Genomic DNA, 21,576 nt, shown 5'->3' on the forward strand with positions numbered 1-21,576 from the left:
GTAAAACATAAATGAGTTTAACAAACTCAATTCATCTTTTCTAGTTGAAACAGCTTTGCATTTACATTTAGTCATTTGTCAGACGCTTTTATCCAAAGCGACTTACAAGGCAGCAAGAATCGAAGTCAAGGAGAAAACATCAAAGCAAAGTCCTCTCAGAAAAGTGTTCACAGTTCACGTGATGCAAGTGTGAGAAAGACCAGAAAGAATTTTTTTTTGTGCGTGTTAATACAACTTTATTTTCAGACCATAATTACATTGTGACTTTACCGCTGAGCCCCCTCTAGAGCAGCCCCCCAAGCCACCAAGGACCACCTTGGTACAACTCAGATAAACATGGTAGGGTTGCGGGGTTAAAACACATCCCAAATCAACGTGTGGAACATATTCTGACCCCTGAAGGAACAAGCCAAAAACTTTACGTTTTTTATTACAGTTTGAGCAGGATAATGTCCATTCAGTGTCTGAACCTTCACAGACTCTGTTCACAGTATAAACATTAGATACATTAAACTTGTACTGCTACAGAGTCAAATACTGAACGGAAGAAATGGATGAAATCAAATTCTTGAAGTGGTTTTCTCCTCGACTCTGTACATAAACTAAAGCCCAGAACAAACCAAACATGAAATGAGATGATGCACGGACCCAACAGCATCAAGTTCAATGGTGTTTAAATGCTTCGTTTTTCTATCAGCAACTCCGAGAATTCACATCACTACTGTAGTACTGATACTTTACCTTACTTTAGAATTCTAAGCGCTACTTCTACTTCTAGTGCAGTATTTAGGGTAATCAAGTATATAACCTAAGTACATAACCTTCATTATTGCAGGACTGATAGTGGTCACCTCTTAGGTGTCTTGCTGGTAATCGTCAGTACACATGAAGTACTCCGCAGTACCGCAGTGAATCGGCTCAATGAGGATCGGGTTTCTTACAGTACGCTCCTCCCGTCGAGCCACGAGGAACCAAAACTGGCAAAAGGATCCAACCGGCGCCAAAGAGCAGCTGCTCGCCCGCGCTGGACATTCACCTGACTTTCACCTGCGCCGCCACCGTCTGATCGTACAGGTGAGTCCGAATAACGTCAGTGCAAAGTTTGGACGCGGGCTGCTTTCTGTGCGTCGGCAGGAAGTTTTAGGAAATTATGAGGAATTACTCAAGACTGGAGCAGCTTTTCTCCAGTGGACACTGTGCTCTGTCTTTCTGTCTAGTTTTCATTTGTCCACTCAATAGTTTTTGTACAATACAATAGTACTTTGTGCATTGACTCATTTGGTTTATTTGTTTTGACAGAGAGTTTAAAACTCTAATTAGTTTGGCTTTGTTTAATCAGAAATGTCTTGTGAGAGAGACAAACAGGACAGACAGTACATGGACACAGTGAATACAAAGAAGAAACACAACAACGTGTAAGCAAACATCTGTCTCTCACTCTCTCTCACACACACACACACACACACACACACACACACACACACACACACACACACACACACACCATTCCCTAAAACATCACATCTCTCAGATTAATAACCATATGTTACTCCAGCTTCACAGTCTCTGTCAGGAACTGAACTCTGAACTAAACAGAGGATGTTAAATATGGGGACAGCTCAGACTGCTACAGCCTCATGACCTCTGACCTTTGAGGTCATATAGTCTGTAGGCTTTCTCTGAAATCTTGTGTGGATGGTGTTTTTTCTGTTTTCTTCCTGTCTTCAGGCCCCAAAAATCAGAACCTCCTTTTTAGCACCAAGTTTCCTGCCGTTCATGTCTTAGCAACAGTTTGAGGCAATTTTGTGCTGAAGTGACTTGAAGTGACCGTTGGAAGACTCTGACCACTGTTGCCTCACATCATGTTCAGATAAACTTTTGAGAACTGAATTTTATCCCTCATCACTTAACATTAACCCTTTAAAAAGCCAGTTTGAGCAAATAGCTGTAACACTGTGACATGACCTTCAATGTCCCATGAAGATGTGATATTTTGTACTTTATCTACAAATAGATAATCCATTCAGTAAATGGAGACATTGTGCTTAAGAACTGGACTTTGCAGAACTGCATCAGTGAAGCTGCACAGTAACAATGACACAGGGCACAAATACTGTAGTCAGTTTGACCACTCACAGTCTGTTTTAGATATTAGTTTAAGAGTTGTCCATCACAAAACCTAGGGGTTAGGGTTACTGTTTTTTTCAATTGAACACGTGAAGTCTTGTAAATTGTGGGTGCCATCTTGTGTCAACCTGAGCCAGCTACAACACTTCGAATAACCTACTTATCTTTTGTTTGGCTAATTTTTTATTTTACATTGTTTAAATCTGATGGAGACCTGAAGAGACAAATGTCTCAAGAGGGCACCTTTGTCCACCAGTCCACCGTACCACGGTATTGGTATGTCCAATATATACCAATCTTACAGTAACAGACATTACAACAAACATGGGCAAGTAAATCAGGGACCAAAAACATGGGACCAAGTACAAATACTTATTTACTGTACGTACTGTATACAAACCAGGCAATGAATGAGTACAATCAGTCACTTGCATAATTTATGTGTGTGTACTTAGTGTTTGCGGCTTTTCAGGAGCAGGAAGGAGGTGAGTGAAGATGAGGAGAGGGGAGCGGAGTGAGGACGGTGCCACACTCATCGCCATGGAAGCTAAGCCAGAGACTAACTACGGCAGCATCACCATGGTAACAGCTGTCAGCTGATCAGTTGGACACCAGCTCAGAGAATAAAAATCTGAAATATAGCTCATCAGGAAAGAGGAAGACATTTAAAAAGACTGAAGCCATAAAAGGGGGAGACCCTCAGGGAAGTGTCCTGGGTCCCTGTTTTGTGTTTAAAATACAGTAAAGGCGAAATTATAAATTAAATGAGATAGTTAGAAAATGGATAGTTAAATACTGATTTAAAGCCTTTAACTTCTCTCCCTTACCGAATTCTTTACTACTAATAATATGCTAATATTTAAATATATGAGTCTAAAAGCCGTGTGGCTCCTCGTGACTTATGTTACATTTGTCTATTGGAAATTATAAAAACAGGTGGGTGCGACTGTAGCTCATTGGTTTGATCCCCGGTCCCGGCTATATGTCAAAGTGTCTCTGGGCAAAACACTGAACCCCCAACAGCCTTTCCCATCCCCAGCTGTGAAAAAAATAAATAAATAAAAATTGCAAATTATATTTGCAACCCATGAATAACATGTTACTGTATGAGTAATAAAAAGATATTCTCCGCATCTGCTGGTCACAAACATTAGACCTTTATTCAGAAAACTCTTTTGTTAATATGAAATATTAATGTTGCGTTAAAAACAGATTAAAATTATTGTTTTAATTACAGAACATTAAAGCAATTTCATTTCAATCCAATTCAACTTTATTTATATATAGCACCAGTTCACAACAAAGTCATCTCTAGGGACTTTACAGAATAAAGTCAAGACTATAAAGATGTATAGAGAGAACCCAACAATAGGCAACAGTGGAGAGGAAAAACTCCCTTTAACGGAAGAAACGTCCAGCAGAACCAGGCACAGGGTGGACGACCATCTGCCTTGACTGGTTGGGGTGAGTGGAAAGTGGAGAGAGAAAAGAAAAAGAGCAACAACAGCAACAATAAAACATCGGGCAGGTTGGTTTGACCAGTAGCTGCTTGCTGCAAAAAGGGACAGAGAGAAGGAGACAGAGAAGGAGAAAGACAACTACGGGAGAAAACACACAGACTCTGTTAATGTCATACAGTGGTGACCATTTAATGTGGGGTGAAGGGAGAGAGCGACAGGAGAAAGAAAGGAGCTCAGTGCATAGGGGGTGTGTCCCCCAGCAGTATTAAAAACTAAATAAAAATAATAATAATAAAGCTATAAAACACAGATGAGTGGACCAGCTCAATTAAAATTTAAAACGGGGTCAGGTTTTTGTCTTGGCTGCTTTTTACTGAAACTGTTTGTTTTACTGCAACAGGATGCAGGATGTGTGCGATAAAGTGAGACAAAGATTAATGCAGAGATGAAACTGTAGAGAACAGTCCATGTTTGCTCTGTTCTTCCTCTCATCACTGTCTGTCTTCAGCCTCATTAAGACCAACAGAGACATGAAACAGCAGGAAGGAAGACAAAAATCACACCCTGCTAATGATGATTAAAAACAATAAATTACTTTCTGGTCCCCGATGTTAATGAAAAACAACAACAGACTCACATTTACCATTAAATGAAGACTGTAAAATTGGACATAACAGGGAAAAATGTGAAAAGCTTCAGCCAATGAGCTGAGAGAATTCAAGTAGAACTTTTTAAAATGTATTTCCTCATTCAACAAAATCAATTTGTTCAGTTTGGAAAAGTCTTGATTACTTGTTCGTTCTTTTTTGTTTGACTAAATCCAGGTTTTTGAGTATTCAGAATAACATCCTGCAGGTGAACACGGAGCTTCATTGCTTTTTCTGCTGACTCATGCTGTATTTATTTCCCAGGATGCACCTGTTCAGCCACAAGACAGGAACGTGTTCAGTGACGGATCAACTCGAGTTGGTGAGTTCAACTCAGTACTGCTGTGTCAGTTTCATCTTAGAGCCCAGGAAGACAAAAGCAGGAGCAGACTAATGATGAGTCATCCGCATGTGACCTTTGACCTTTAATGCACCTGTACAGGTGTGACGCCTGCAGAGAGTCTGAGAAGAGCAGCACAGATAGTAGTGAAGCTTCTCCTGAGCCGAGGTTTAAGATAAATTTTACTTAAACCACAGGTGTGGTGCAAGCTTCACGTTAAATCCCAGTGAAATGCGGGTTTACCTCAAAGTTCAAAGTAGCTCATTTGTAGCGGACACCATAGCTGACTCAGGCTAAACCACCAATAATTATTACCAGCAATAAATAGATGAGTTAGTGATGGTTTGAATGCTGTGCACCCAATGGACAGATTTTGTGTTGGTATGGGAGGAGCCTTACAGTTCAGAGAAGGAGGAAGTTACAGGTGTGAACCCCACGCACCTGAAGTGGAGGGAGGAGTTTCTGAACAGACTGACACAGTCCGGACTGCTGCAGGAACAGGTGAGCAAAACAAACACACCTGAAAACACAGCATCAGTTTCAATCATGCATTTAAGTCAAACATCACTGCAGCTTGTAGAGCTGAGCCGAGACACCTGAGCAAACATCACAAATTGTGAACTCGGCAGTTCTTCCTTCTGCTAACTAGCTGTCAATGGTTCTGCTCATTTATCTCAGTAAACACAGTATGTCTATGTCCTGTTACAGGACGTCCCTTTGTAATGCTATTGTCAGGTATTAGTCTGTTGTGGTCCCAGTGGGATATAAGCATCTGAAATGAGAAAAAGAAGTGGATCCAGGTGTTAGCCCTGTGGGACTCCATCAGTAATGTGAGCAATGGAGGATGAAGCTTCACCAACTAACTGTGAAAATGTTCTGTTCACTCTGCAGAAGGAAATTCTTCAGAAAAAGAAGAAGATCTGTTTTGTCCTTCTCAGTGCTCCATGGAGCGTCCTCTGTTTTTACGCTGAGGAGATCAGTCTCAGAGTCCCTCTGCAGGTAAAAAGACCAATGGCCAAAAAACCCTACTCCTCAAAGTAATTCATTCCTGTCAGTCCATTAGGTAGCACCTCATTTCCCTCATAGTCTTTGTCTCAGAAAAACCGACAGCTTAACATAACATTCTCTCAATCATACAGAGGTTACAGAGATGCCGAGGTTACAGAGATGCCGAGGCTTGTCCCCTGTAACAGAGACCCTAAGCTTAAACCTCTCAGAGTTTTTGTGTATTAAAAGTTGAGGGTTTGATTCTATTTGTGTCAGTAAGAGTTTTAAACCACAGGTGCTCAGATTAGGAATCCCACTGATCCTGATCTTTAGTACTTCTGGTCTCAGCAGACCTCCAATCGTGTTTCCTCTGTCCTCCTCCAGGTGGTGACCGCTCCAATCGTTAACTGGTCTGAGCAGATCCTGTCCCAGCTTTCCCTTCCTAATCTTCTATCCCAGGATGTCCCCAACCCCCCACCTGACTACTACACCTGTCAGTTCAGGACCAACAAGCTCCAGAGGTTCAACCCATCACACCAAACTGTCCTGATTTCATGTCCCCTTTGACTCTGGGACAGTTGAATGACAAAAACGTCACTTTGATCTGTCTCTTTGTGTCTGTCTGCAGGTTTCTGGGCAACGACAATAAAGACACGTTCTTCAAGGTGACGCAGAGACACCAGGTGGTGAGTTCAGACTCTTTAAAACATCTCAGGGTTTAGTTACAAATTTTATGAATTAGTAAAAAAAGGTTCACAGGTGGTAACTATGTAAAGTTACGTTTTGATGCTTAAAGCAGGTGTCAGGCCACAGCCATGACCGATCCTGTTTGACAAACTCCAAACAGGCTGTGGCTGCAGTCTGACTGATGTCTTTCATCCAGTTTCTGAAGCTCTGTTATACTGTTGGGTTCCTGGTAAGGATTACCCCATGTCGATACCAGTATTGGCCTTAGGCCTGATCCTGGCTTTCTGTACTTTAAATCTTATCCAATACTGTGCTCAATACCATGTTAACCTCTGCAGGTAGGTGGAGGGGAAAAAATGTCTGTGGTTTAGAGCTGTTTTAAGAAAACTGATGAGGACAAAAGTAAACCTGAATACAAACTCCGCTGTGCTAAAGTCTTAAGTCAGACTTATGTTTCGCAAGAATATTTAAAAAATCTTTAATATTTGTGACTGACATCAGCAACAAGCAGGGTTGAGTTTAGAAACTAGAACTACAGTCTGGAGACTCTACAGTCTATGTTGTCCACACTTCTCCATCCAGGATCTCACCCTAAATCTGTGCTTTGTTCATCTTTTTTTCTTTTCTGTTTGTTCTTTTCAGCAAAAGTTGCTCCTTTTATTAAACAGCAGTCGCCGGCATTTTTATTTTTTTTTGCAGGGGGAACATGAGTGAATTTCTGTTCTCATGGGATTTGCTTAACTCAAATGGACTGATGAGGATTTTACCGTGCAGTAAATTATTATAAATTATTATTGTACTTGTACTGAGTCTAAGAAAAAGTGGTATCGGTACATCCCTTGCTCCTGGTCACCTCATTATTGTTCCCCAGTTTGGCTTGATGACTGACTATGAGACCTGGTGGTCCTAGATGTCTTCTATTATAAAGTTACAGTGGAGCACAGAATTTTAGAAATGTTTTTTAAGTCCTGATTGGTGCCTCTTCAAAGCAGATGCAGTGGTTTACCAATAGGACACTTTGACATGTGACCAGGTGCAACCAGGATTGACCCACTGGTCCTGTTGTTAGTAGATTACTTCTCTGTCCCAGCCACCGATGGGTCTGTACCTTCCTAAAATGTCTCCAATTAGTTCAGTTTACTACACGTGGACTCCAGGAAAGTTCTAGACTTTTAAAACAAATGAAAGCAGACATTATGAACCTGTTCAGCTCAGCTTTTAATCCTTTAAGACGTGCAGCAGGTCTGAGTGGTTCTGAACACTCTGAAGCCACTGTAGATAGCAGCTTCTTTATAAGCCCACACACCCAGAGAGCAAACAGTGGTTCACTCAGCTTTCTGCATCTTAGTCACAGCTTTATGTCGGGAAGTGACACAATTCAACTTAGGTGGACACATAACCAGGAGCCTTTTTGTCTCGGGATCAGTGCAGTGTTTTTTTACCTTTGCCTGTGATTTCAGAGGAGAAATCTAACAAAGAAAACCAATAAATCAATAATGATGAGTCTCAGCAGATATTTCTGTAATGGCTCATGGATTTGGAAACTTTTCACAAAAGCTTCAATAAACTGGCAGAAATCATGACAGGAGATCCTGGTCCCGGTCTTAACAGGGTTTCACATGCTTAGTCCAGAACGAAGTACCCGCTGGCCACTGAGATTCCAGGATGTTTCTGTCAACACAGGCTGTAGATGGCGACGCCTTCTCCTCAAACACAATCTACAAACACACACATCCCCAAAACAAACTTTAGCCTCTACACACACATATATACAAACATCATATTCAGTAGAATTCATCTCACTTTTTATTTTACACAAGCTTAGACAGTAAACTTTACTATAGTAGTAATAGGAATACTATAGTTGCTATAGTATTTGAATTACAAATTTTGCAAATACACATCAATACACATCTAGAATCTTGACCTTATCTTAGCAAATAATTACTTTATACAATTAAAATTAAAAAATACTCTAATACTAATAGTACTGTATTCAAATTCCTCCGTAAGGACATGTACTGAAGTATTGTAAGGTTTGGGCAGTAAAAGTACTGAAGTTTTCTGTGTGTAAATAATTCAATGTGGAAAAATGTGACCTTTAGATTAGACTAGACATCAAGACAGGGTCCACAGTTGATTGTTTTAGTCCACCAAGTGCCCCTGCCCTGCAGTGACTACGTCCTGTCCCTCTAGCTGTATGAAATTCTGGCCAGGACTCCGTATGGTTCTGTGAAGGACGGGGAGGTGGGAATCGACCGCCTGCTGAGTGACGAGGTCTTCACTGCCGCCTACCCACTGCACGAAGTGAGTTCTTAACCTAAACCTGAAAACAAAGCATGAAGTTTGAGATTATTAATATTTACCTGAATCTTCCCACTAAATGAACACATGGAGGTTTCATAAGAGCTTCACAGTTTCTATTCTCTGTTTGTAGGGTGGTTTTCAGTCACCAACCCCCCCTGTGCCCCCTCATGCCTTAAGTCTGAGACAAATCCTGTATATGTACTGGGCAAAGTGGTCCTGTTGGAGGCGCTACCAGCCTCTGGACCACATCCGGGAGTACTTTGGAGAGAAGATAGCACTTTACTTTGCCTGGCTCGGTAACCATAGCAACCATATCAAAATAACTACCACTAACTGTGTCTTTTCTGACTGTAGGCTTCCATAGTAACTGTATCCGTCTTTGTTTCTATGCTCACTGTGTTTCTAGATATCTATATACTGGTTTCTCAACTGTCTCACAGCAGGTTTCTGTAGTAACTGTCTGAATGAAGGTTTCCATGGTTACTGTGACTTACTTATTTTTATAGTAATTGAGTTCTGTGGTAACTGTGCTTGTAGATTTCTGTATTAACTCTATTAACTGTGATTTTCTATAGGAGAGTCAGATGGTACTAGTACTATGTAGTACTATGTCAGTTGTAGTTAATAGTACAACTGACTGTTGGTTTAGAGGGACGGGTGAAAGTCTGATTCTATAGTAACTGTGTTCATAGATACCCGTTAACAGACCGTAGTGTCTATAGTAACTATCTGACTTTTTGTTTCTATAGTAACTGTGTCTGACTTTAGGTTTCTACACTGCCTGGTTATTGCCGGCATCTGTTGTGGGGACTTTGATCTTTCTGTTTGGGTTTTGGCTGATGGACACTGATGTTCCAGCGTAAGTATAAACTGTCTTTGTCCAACTTTGCAATTATATAGTTCACTTTTAACATCACGTCGAACACCTTGTACCTGCAGCAGTTTCTTGAGTGTGAGGCTACTTTTCTGAGAGTCAGTTTGCTTTACATTCCAAACATTGTGATTGAAGTAATCTTGGATCATCTACACTTTCTCTACACACACTTTAAGGCTTCAGACTTTTAAAGTTACTGCACTGTAAGCTTTTAGCCACAATTTTCAGTGGGAGTATGTGACATATTTTGGTCAATCTGGCTGTCTAAACAGGTTCATTCTCCTGTTTTTCATGCACATAACTCCACTGACTGTGTGGTGGACAATGAGCCTATGAGAAGTCTTAATACTGTAAGTAAATGGCACCTGTGTTGACACAGACAGAGCACCCGGGGGGCTTATTTGCTCACCTGTTGGCCATACTGCTCCTTCAGTGTAAACATAGTGCTGTGGTATGGATTAGTTTAGGCTTAGGGTTGTGGTTAGACATGTCAGTACAAATGTGTGTTTTTGTGTTTGTAGGAAGGAGCTTTGTGACAGTGGAAACAGCTTCATCATGTGTCCCATCTGTAACATCTGCTCCTATTGGAACTACTCAAGCATCTGTGTCACCTACAAGGTACCATGTCCACGTCTCTGACTAACTCTTGCTGGTTCTTTATTTATGAACGTAGCAGCACAGTGCTTGTCCCAGTCAGAGAAATGCAACATGTACCTTTGTCATTTTTTTGGAGACAGGATGGGGTCAGATAATGATACATCATTTTAGCTGGTCTTTCACCATCATCATCTCTCTTTAAACACAGTGATAAAAAAACCCATGGACAGTTTTTCTCTGAGGTTATCGTTACATGAGTACAATTAAAGCAGACGTCTGTTTACAAACTATACAAGATTTCAAAATGCATGACTTTTGCAGCCACTCGTGTTGTATAAAGTAGAGAATGTAGTAGATGAGTAAGTTGGTGATCTGACAGTAAATGTTACACAATTTAACAGTGGAGGTGAAATGCAGTGGAAATACAATAACCACCTGCTGTGCTGTCAGGTACAAACTTTGTGAGTAAAAAATGATTTGTGTGATTGTAAAGGTTTGTATGGCTGTGCCTTCAACAAACAAAGTGAACCAAATATTACCCAACTCAGAGCAGGCACCAGGAAATAACCTTGGTCCTATTGCCAGAAACTGCCTGCACCTGTCTGTCTCTTTGTAGGCAGGTCTCCTGTTTGATAATGGAGCAACAGTGTTTCTCAGTGTCTTCATGTCTCTGTGGGCCGTCACCTTCCTGGAGTACTGGAAGAGAAGCAGTTCAGCTCTTTCTCACCGCTGGGACTGCTCAGAATTTCAGGACATTGAGGTATTTGTCTCACAACATGAGCAAGAAGCATTTCAAGCTAAACTGACTCAGAAACCCCACAGTAGGTCCTCTTAGCTGTTCCTGAAACTCTGTATCATATCCATAGCATTTCTCTGAGGGTAGGACCCAGTGGTTTATATGATAAAACAAACAGATTGGACGTCTTTGAGTATTTTAGGTCATATTGTGACACCCATTGTCCCATCTTCATTAGGCCTGTCAGTAATCAGTTCATGGTTGAGGTGTGTAAATCTATTCTCCCAAGCAGGTTAGATATGTCTTGTGAACAGTGACACCTCCATCATCCACAGGAGCGTCCTCGTCCAGAGTTCACAGCCATGGCACCAATGACCATGAGGAACCCAGTGACAGGAGCAGAGGAGCCTTACTTTCCTGAAAACAAGCGGTTCAGGAGAACTTTGACTGGCTGTATGGTCATCATAATCATGGTGAGCCTTCTGACCTCTAAAGAACAGGATGTGTCAGCTGATTGGGATGTAACAGAAGTGGTTACCTGGTCTTTCACACCTGGGCTTCTGGCACAGATCTATAAGGGTCCTAGACTGAGAGAGAGTTTGGAGAGCAGCAGTGTTGGCTGAATCAGAATTTTCCGACTCAGAACAAAAATGACTCACAGATGTTTTGTGTCTCCTTGGGATAGTTTGTGTCTCTTTCTTTGTGATTTATTGTCCTCTTGTGGTTGTTTGTGTGCTTTTGTAAGTTTGCATTTAATTTTTGTATTATTTAGAACATTTTAACACTTGTTTTGCACCTTACTGAAGTTGTGTCTCTGTGATCATTTTGTGTAACTTTGGTTGCATTTATTTGCATGTTTTAGACCAAGGAACCTTGGAGTTATTTTTGACCAGGATTTGTCCTTTAACTCACATATAAAACAAATCTCTACAATAGCCTTCTTCCACCTACGGAACATTTCCAAAATTAGGAGCATCCTGGTCCGAAAAACTGGTCCATGCATTTGTTACTTTTAGGTTGGACTACTGCAAATCCCTACTTTCAGGATGCCCCAGTAACTCCCTAAAGAGCCTGCAATTAATCCAAAATGCTGCAGCAAGAGTGCTGACTGGAACTAGCAAGAGAGATCATATTTTACCTTCACTAGCTTCTCTCCATTGGCTTCCCATTAAATCTAGAATAGAATTTAAAACCCTGCTTCTTACATATAAAGCTCTGAATGTTCAGGCTCCATCATATATAGAAGATCTCATAGCACCATATCATCCCAGTAGACCACTTCGATCTCAGAATGCAGGCCTACTTGTGGTTCTTAGAATTTCCAATGGTTGAATGGGAGGTAGAGCCTTTAACTATCAAGCGCCTCTCTTGTGGAACCAGCTCCCAGTTCAGATTTGGGAAGCAGACACTAGTGATGGGAGGATCGATACCAAAAAATCGATATTTCAATTTTGACGGCCAATTTTTAAATATCGATTCTCAAGTTAAAATATCGATGTTTTCTTTTTATTTATTCATATTTTCTCTGCAGTCATATCCTAATGTTTTCTGCTTCTCCTTCTAAATCAATTTGTATATTATTTGTGATGCACCGCATAGGAACTACTTTTCCTTCCCCCGATCCGCCCCATGATCCACAATCTTCAACTAAACTTCTTCGACACGTGCTCAGCAGGCTGGCAGCTCCGCCTCCAAACACAGACAGCATTTCGGACCGAAATGTATCATTTTTATTCACGGACTAATTCGCTACGAACGTTCTGTTTCAAGAGAATAGGCAAAGTATGTCTAATCCATAATTGGTTTTAAACAAAGGGAAGGAAATACAGATGGGTATATAAGACATACATGTAGATGAGGGTGAGTCATGGATATCAAGTGACATAAACTGTTCACCTGATAAAGAAAGTGTCATGCTGTTGTCATGGAGAAGTCAGAACGTGCTGTATTAACATGCTGTTGCATGTTAATAAGTTTTATTTGAAATAATGAAAATGTTAAAAATGCCAATAGGTTGAACAATGATTTTGCTGTCGTTTTAATGTTTTTAATTATTCCCTGTAAGGGCTCACGTGATTGTGTTTCATCGTGATCAGATGACAGAATTAAAATAACACTCTGGATATCGGATCGGATCGATATCGCGATACTAGGTACTAAGGTATTATTTGGTATCGGATCGAATCTGAAATCACTGGTATCGCCCATCACTAGCAGACACCCTCGCTACTTTTAAGTCTAGGCTTAAAACCTTCCTCTTTAATAAAGCATATAGATAGTTATAGTTATGCTGCTATAGGCTTAGACTGCTGGGGGACCCACCCCCCGATGCACTGAGCTCCTTTCCTCCTCTTGACCCTCACTCTTCTCCTCTCACCCCACAATTGTCACCACTGTATGACATTAACTCTGTGTGTTTTCCCCCGTAGTTGTTATTGTCCTTCTCTGTCCCCTCTCTTTGTCCTTTTCTGCAGGTGTCCTCGGCTTTGGAGCTGTGTGTTTTCCAGTGTGCAGCTACTGGTCCTACCAATCTGCCTGATGTTGTGTTGTTGCTCTGTTCTTTTCTCTCTTCACTTTCCACTCACCCTGACCGGTCAAGACAGATGGCCACCCACCCTGAGCCTGGTTCTGCTGGAGGTTTCTTCCGTTAAAGGGAGTTTTTCCTTTCCACTGTTGCCTAGGGCTTGTTCAAGGGGGAACTGTTGGGTTCTCACTATACATCTTTATAATCTTCACTTAATTCTGTAAATTGCCTTAAGATGACTTTGTTGTGAATTGGCACTATATAAATAAAGTTGAACTGAATTTAATTGAATACAAGTGAGGCTGCATTTTGGCTCATGTGGAGGGGTTTGAGTGTGTTGCTTGAATTTTCTATCATTAAGAGGTTGAACTGAAGTAGTGACACATGTACTAATGCTATAATCATACTTCTTAACAATATCAAAACAGCTAATGTCGACAGAAATTGAGCTACCTCTGAAACAAATGTCTAATAGTAATCCTTGGCTGAATATGGAAGCAGCTTATTGATGTAGATTGCGCTTGGGAAGTAAATTGACCTCCCTGTGTGCAGATTGCCGTAGTGTTGATGTTCCTCATCTGCATCATTCTATATCGCACCATCCTCAGCATCATCATCTACAGGTCTGAGCACAGCTTCCTAACCTTCTCTGTGAGTACAGCAAAATACAACTTAAGCATTTATTTTAAGACACTATCATGTTTATCAAGTACAAATTAAGTACAAATGACAGAGGCTCCAGGACACTTCCCTGAGGGACTCCAAACTTTACTGAATTCACATTGTGTTTTTACACCTGCCTGTTTTAAAAGTGTGTTTTCTGTGTGTGTGTGTGTGTGTGTGTGTGTGTGTGTGCGTTTAGGCTGGGAGGATAGCCAGTTTTTCTGGATCAGTGTTGAATCTGTTGGTCATCCTCATGTTGTCCAAACTTTACACAACACTGGCTCACATCCTCACCCGCTGGGGTGAGTCACATTTCTCTCCTCACTCTGCTTAGTTTTAGTTCTGGACACAGTTCACGCAAATTCGACTTGCAGTTTTAGTGAAAAATAATATTTATTATTAAAAAAATACATGTATAAATTGCAAGAATAATGTTTTTATTGGAGTGTGGTAGTAATTTATTTGTTATGTTTAAATGTATATTATATTGTAATAACAATCTTGTGATGAAACATTGTGATGAAAGTTTTTTTTACTTTTGATGACAAATTTAATTCTATCATAGGTTTTAGGCATTGTTTGCCCTTATGGGTTTGTTATTATATTCTTGGTTAGTTCAATTTCTTATTTAGGCAATTTATTTCCTAATTAGGCAAAGTGACCACCAGACGACCTGTAATTAACTAGAAATAATTTTACTGTTACTAATGTTGTTTTCAGACATTTGTTTGATCTACAAACATTATAAAACACACACAAACATACACACTTATACATCGATAGAGGAGCTGCTATGCAGCTGACCGACACTCACTAGGAGCAACTAAGTTTTGGTTCAGTGTCTAGCTCAGGGACAGTTTAACATGTGACAGGAGGAGCCAGGGGTCATACCTGTAATTGTGGGATTAGTGGACGACCAGTCTACCTTCCTGGGCCACAATCAGGTCACAACCTGTTGCTTCTCACCCCCCCCCCAACTACACTCCTATTGTTTACCTGCAGAAGAACTATCAGGAGATGTTCTCCAGAGGTTACTGAGACTCTGCAGTGGTGTGTTGAAGCCACAGACTGGAATGTACTCTTTGTGCAACAAGGTGACAACAATGACTCCAGGACTGTGTCACAGAGTACATAGACGTAAGTGAGGTGCTTCCCCAACAATTAACCCTGGATCACCAGTGACCTGAAGGAGCTGCTCAACAGGAAGAAGAGGACCTTCAGTGATGGGGATAGACACCTACTGAAGTCTGTGCAGAAGGAGGTTGAAGTGAGACTGAGGGAGCACAAAGACTCTGGAGAACCAGATTCAGAAAAACACCATAAAGGATGTGAGGTTGGGTACGAAAAAAATCATGGGATTTAAGGAGAACGTGAATCAAGCTGAGGGAAACCTGGATAGAGCCAATGTGCTTAATCAATGGTTCAACAGGTTCAATTCGGGAACCCCTGCTGGCATCTCCACCCTTATCTTCCACAGACACCTCCACCATTCCCCTACAGTCTTCACAGCTTCTCTCAATACAGATGGACACTTCAGATGATAATAGTACTCCACCATCACCTCCCTCCCTTTCCACCAACATGTCCACCACCCTCACCCACATGTCTGTTTCCAGTAGCCAGATGAAGCTGCAGCTGCATGAGCTCAATCAGAACAACGCTGTGGGACAAGGGCGGTATCAGCTCCAGAGTCCTGAAAGTCTTTGCTCAGCAGCTTAGTGAGATTCTAAAGCCCCTCTTTAACCTGAGACAAGGGAATCCTCTCCACCTGCTCTAAATGATTAAAGAGCAGTAGCTCTCACAACCCACATCATGAACATTCTAGAGAGACTGGTACTGTCACATTTGAGGCCTGGTTTATTCTCATAGTGTCATTTTCAGCTGCAGTAGGAAACAACTGTTTTATTAGCTTTTATTAGCCACAGAGCATAGGTTTCCCTCAGGAGGTGGTGGAGACCAAAACTTTGCTAAAAAGAGAGATTAATCAGGTGGACACAACAAAGGTGGAGTTGAGTTGCACTTAAGATGTTAGTTAAAATCCAAGTTTCATGGGAAAATAAACTGTAAATTTAGTTCCTGATAACAGTGTTGTGTCTAATTATTATGAATTCAGTCACATGAAGTTAAAATGTTTGTGTTTCTGTCAGAGATGCATCGCACTCAGACTAAATATGAAGACATGTTCATCCTCAAAGTTTTCATCTTCCAGTTTGTCAACTTCTACTCGTCTCCAGTTTACATCGCTTTCTTCAAAGGCAGGTAAGAGCTGCTCCAATCAATCAGAACAGACCTCACAGCTTTTGTTTTTATCTGATCCCAAAGTCACTTCTTACTTTTCTTCTTCTTTTCCTTTGGGCTGTTCCCTTAAGGGGTCTCAACAGTGAATCATGTGTCTCAATCTATCTTGTAAAGATCTTAACGTTTCCAAAGAATCTCCAATCTCTCAGGGTGATTTGTTTAATTGGCATATAAGGAGTGTATTTCCTCCTACAAATCATAGGCTTTAATGAAGAGCTCCAACCACATCATCCAGTGGCAATGCTTTATAATGACTGATGGTTAGAGAGAAATAATTCCAACCTTAAACCTTTTTCATCTGGAAAAATTAGAAATGTTAACATTAACAGCTTTTTGTTTGTTAGCTAGTTGGTTTGTTGTGTCTCTGCAGGTTCGTTGGGTATCCTGGAAACTACTACACTCTGTTTGGAGTTCATAATGAAGATGTGAGTCTGTCACACAGTGTTGCTGCTGCTGCTGCTGGTATAGAGTGTAGAGAATGTTAAATTGATGTCACTGTGTTAACTGTTGGTGGGGACATGTGAAAAGCATCACCACAGTGGGTCACTTGAGAAGTGCTGTTTTACGGATGACTGTCGAATTATCAACAGAGCCAGTAGAAATCTGATCACATGTATAATATTAGTTTTTTAGTTTGTTATTGTGATTCAGTTTCTCCAGGTACATTCCCTTCTTTTTCTCTTCATCTATTTTCGTCTCCATCAAAATTAAATTAAACAAACAAGTTTTATCCAAAAAAAAGAAACACAGGTAAGTCAGGTAAACACACTGCATAGATCATAACATGGCACCTGCATCTCTGAACAGGTCAAAAAGTGTAATGTAACTTCGCATTATCTGAAGACATCTTCAGAGCTGTACAGTCAAAGCTCTTACAGGACATTAATAGTAGTAAATAAAACTAGAAAGTTTCTGAGTTGTGGATCATTTTCTTATTTATCTTTGTTTCTGTAGCAAACCAAGTAACAACATAACACAAATAGGAATGTGTTATTCCTGATTGTGTGTTGCAGTGTGGAGCGGGTGGATGTCTTATTGAGCTAGCTCAGGAGATGCTGGTCATCATGGTGGGAAAACAGCTGATCAACAACATCCAGGAGTTCATCGTCCCGTAAACAACACACACTCACACATGCACATAAAACCCATGTAAACATGCAATAAATACACAACTGTGACTGGGAAAAGGAGAGTGGACGGTGAGAGAACGATACTAACTTTCTCAAAACAGTGTCAGTAAAATAAGAACAAGACATTGACATGTTCTCAAAATCTCATGACTTTGGAAAATCAGTCAGTAAATGATAGAACTTGTGTCAATAATATAATATCTGAGAACAGGATGATGAAAAAATGTCCTTTACAGGGACAAAGCTGACTGACTTTGGTATGGATTACACTTAATGCTCATTATTTGGCAGGAAGTTGCGGTCGTGGTGGCAGAAAAGGAAGATGAGTCCTCGGCTGAAGGAGGTGAAAGAAGAGGATGTGGAAAAGTCTCAGAAGGAGGATCAGCAGGAGGAAGATGTTTCCCCCTGGGAGGCGGACTATCAGCTGCTGGTCTGTGAGGGACTCTTCAGCGAGTACCTGGAGATGGGTGAGTCCTGCTGTGTTGGAAAAATGCAGTTAGATAGACAGATGTGTATAGATACATATGAATCTGGTCCTTTAGTGTGAGGTCTCCTCCTCTTCGTCCTCCTCAGTGATTCAGTTTGGTTTTATAACCATCTTCGTGGCGGCGTGTCCTCTCGCTCCTCTCTTCGCTCTCATTAATAACTGGGTGGAGATGAGGTTGGACGCTCAGAAGTTTGTGACTGAATATCGCCGCCCAGTGGTGGAGCGAGCTCAGGACATTGGAATCTGGTTCCCCATTCTGCAGTTCATCACACACATGGCTGTCCTCAGCAATGTAAGATTATGTCATTGTGTCCGTCTGTCTTCGTCATGTTAGATGCAGAGATTTATCACTCACATCACAATAACTCTGCAGTAACTGAACATTCTAAATCTGCATTTTTAGGCTTTCCTCATAGCGTTCACCTCTTCCTTTGTCCCTCGTCTGTACTATCGCTACACCAGAGATGACACACTGAGTGGTTATATCAATTTCACTCTGGCAACGTCACCACGCAACTACAGTCAGCAACACCAAAACACCTCCTGCAGGTAAAAAGGCAAAGCAATATGTATTTATATGGCACGTTTCCTTATGGTGACGACTCACTTTGTTTTGTATGAAAAAACAAGTGCACAGCATTTACTCAGAACATTCATAAAGATCCACCTAGACCTGGAGTTCTGATAGATTAATGCTGAAAAACATCTTTGTTCTGAAGGGAAATCTGAGCGGAAACATCACAGTTTGCAAAATCCTCTCAACTGTTTTGTCCAATAAACAATAAATGTGTGGATTTTTTTTGACAATGGTTTTATGGTGCTGCTCTCGGCAGGTATCGAGGTTTTAGAGACGAAAATGGTAAATACCTGCCGGAGTTCTTTCACCTCCTCGCCATACAACTGAGTTTCGTCGTCATCTTTGAGGTCAGTGTATTTCAACCATCAGTTTAATTTGATGAGATAAACATCTAGAAGGTGTAAAGATTTACCTGAAATGTTTATACATATACTTGTCTCGGATGACACGTAAAAGTTTCTAAGTTTCTTGTGCAAAATTGACGTCCTACATGTCAATATCACAATGAAAAATGTGTCTCTCTCTCAGCATGTGGTGTTTTTCGTTGGTGGTCTGATTGACATGATGGTCCCTGACATCCCTGAGGAGGTTGAGACAAAGATCAAGAGGGAGCACTATATGGCTAAAGAGGCTCTTGCTGACAACCAGGTAACAAAACAGATCAAAGTTTTTGTTGCTGTTGTTGTTTCTATGTAGTTTTCTACTTTGAAATCATGTCGGTTGTTGCTGGTTGTGTCTTTGTACTGTTCACTTACACCATAGCTTCAGTTAAGGTTTGATTATCATGTTACTGTACTTACAGTCTTTGGGGATATCCATTATTCCTGGCGGTAAGGATAATGACGTGAGGCGGCGTGGAACTAGGCCCTCACCACCACCACAGAGCAACTCCCCCCCACCAAACCTAATGGAGATCCCTGAGGAAACCTACGCATCATGCAGTTGATTACAGTACAAGTACAAGTGGTCTCGCATGGACTTGTCATTCTACTATCTCAGGGTCCACATGTACACATCTTAGCTTCCTTTTTTGATCAACCTTCCTGACAGATCAACCAAACCACTACGAGACCTCTGTAAGATTCACAAGAACTGTGTTGGATTGCCAATGGTTCACCAAGAACTTTGCAAGACCCATGAAATGCAGATCTAAATGGCCATTGCCAGATCCACAAGCGTTGAATCCCAGCATTTTTTTATTACTGGGTAGAGAGACTAGAATGTTATCATCTACACTGGTAAAACTTTTAAGCTTGTGTATTTTTATTATCTTATGTTGGTATTATTCAATCAAAATCCCTTCCAGGTGTTAAAACATCTTCAAATAAGTTCATTTCCAGTAAACCGATAACATGAGCATATATATATATATATATATATATATATGTGTGTGATTTTTTATGTATAATAGAACTAAAAATGGGCAAACAAAACAGCTTTTCTTGAAAACTCACTAGTCTATACTGTAAAGGAGAGTTATTCTCTCTGAGGTATAGCAAAGAAAGGTTTCTTTAACTGGTGCACACTATACCCTCCAGAGACTTGCTGCTACTGGCTCCAATCAAGACAGAAGATGCAGTGAAAGGACCAAATGCACATCTCCCCAAGAAGACAAGTGCTTCACTGCTCATAAATTGGCTCCATCATTTAATATACCAAGAGAAACCAGTGTGCACAGACACTGTGAGTAGGAGACTCATGTCAGCTGGCTTCATGGGCAGAGTTCCCCAAAGAAAAACCCTACTAAGGTGGGCTAATATGCACAGCAGTAGACTGTAGATCAGAGCTGGTTCTAGCCACCTTTCCTTTCAAGAATTAACTTGAAATTAAATGCTGGAATACTCTCCATAATTCCTTGGCCAGCTGAAACATAAGATTTGAGCTATCAGGAACACTGACCAACCACCACAGCAAACCTTCAGAAAAATCTGCCCTGAGGCTGGGAATAAATCACACCTAAATATCTGCAAAGACTGATCAGTAGAATGCCATTGATTTGTCAGGAAGTTATTGCTTAAAGTTTAACAAATTTAAAATATATTTTGACCATTATTCTGTGTTTAAATATGTTTAAAAAGCAATTGTTGTTTTTATATCCATTCACAATTATTTGCTAAAAACTTGTTTACAAAAATAATACATGCATATTGTGTCTTAAAGTTATCCAAAGGCCAAATCAAAGTTAAATTAAACTCTGTCCTTACCCGATTTAATTTTTTTATACAGTCAATATAAATATCTTGTTAATAAATCAATGGTATTGATATTTTATGGTAGAGGTTAAATGTAATACTTGTATTTGTGTAAATAAATTTCTTTCCGGGTTCACAAGTGTGGTTGCTTTCTTCTGATGATTTTAGAAAAATATGTCTCAGTAATGTTTAAAAATATAAAGCTCTTAGGGTTAAAAATAGAGAATGACTGACAATATCTTTCATAATAATCCTGGATTTACAAAATCACTTCCACCTCGCCTCCACTAAAGATCCAATACTTTCTCCTCAGCTCAGCAAATACTCATTAATTTTCTGGATGATGAAGCTGATCATCTCAGTGCTGGATTACAAGATGAGTGATCTTCTGCACTGTGGTGTGGAGCTGTCAGCCCCCAACCTAACAGCAAGGTTGTTGCTCACCCAATACCTCAGCTCAAAGCCTTCACTTGCTAGTGTATCCTGCAGCTTATCTTCAAGAGCTTTTGCCTCTTCTCCGATGTTAGACTTTGCAGACAGTTGTCGATGTAGAATTACTTCAACACTGCTTCCCTGATGTCCTCAACTTCGCAGCTGTGGTCACTTCTATGTTTTTGCTGTGGCACAGCAGGAGAAACTGGAGGTGCCAAAGGGAAGCATTCTCTGTTTCAAATCGGTCCACTAGAATCTGAGAACCTAGTCATCTGGAAGTCTCTCTCTTTCATCAGCAGCTCTCATTTACGTCACGTAGCCCTAGTAATTGTCAGTTGCTACAGGTCCTGCAACGCATCTTGAGGGCTCCAAAAGCACAATGATCTCGGTCGCAACACCTGCAGGAGTTATTAACTTCAATCCTGTTTCTGGGTGGGGCTGAGCAAGTTGAAATTAGCACAATCATGTCTCAGAAGAAGACATGTCCAATGCCCCTTCAGTCTTCAGATGA

The 21,576-nt window shown here is 40.7% G+C and overlaps 1 protein-coding gene across 4 annotated transcripts; it reads left to right on the plus strand.

The window, feature by feature from the left end:
* Window positions 1-868: 868 nt before the first annotated feature.
* On the plus strand, window positions 869-20,759 carry ano7 (anoctamin 7). 4 transcript variants are annotated; one of them, XM_067507393.1, is made up of 25 exons: window positions 869-1,074; window positions 1,340-1,415; window positions 2,583-2,709; window positions 4,499-4,556; window positions 4,945-5,075; window positions 5,466-5,573; window positions 5,946-6,082; window positions 6,190-6,247; window positions 8,445-8,555; window positions 8,686-8,851; window positions 9,324-9,414; window positions 9,951-10,047; window positions 10,643-10,786; window positions 11,098-11,235; window positions 13,839-13,937; window positions 14,149-14,251; window positions 16,097-16,208; window positions 16,618-16,672; window positions 17,261-17,358; window positions 17,669-17,844; window positions 17,951-18,156; window positions 18,268-18,413; window positions 18,698-18,788; window positions 18,970-19,089; window positions 19,244-20,759. In XM_067507393.1, the coding sequence occupies exons 3-25, from the start codon at window positions 2,623-2,625 to the stop codon at window positions 19,385-19,387; spliced, it is 2,676 nt and encodes an 891-aa protein (XP_067363494.1). In that variant the 5' UTR covers window positions 869-1,074; window positions 1,340-1,415; window positions 2,583-2,622; the 3' UTR covers window positions 19,388-20,759. The 4 variants fall into 4 exon arrangements, with proteins under 4 accessions (XP_067363494.1, XP_067363493.1, XP_067363495.1 ...); XM_067507392.1 differs by having other exon boundaries at window positions 2,600-2,709; XM_067507394.1 differs by lacking the exon at window positions 1,340-1,415.
* Window positions 20,760-21,576: the final 817 nt, after the last annotated feature.

Source organism: Channa argus, chromosome 6, assembly GCF_033026475.1.
Source record: "Channa argus isolate prfri chromosome 6, Channa argus male v1.0, whole genome shotgun sequence".
NCBI lineage: Eukaryota > Metazoa > Chordata > Actinopteri > Anabantiformes > Channidae > Channa > Channa argus.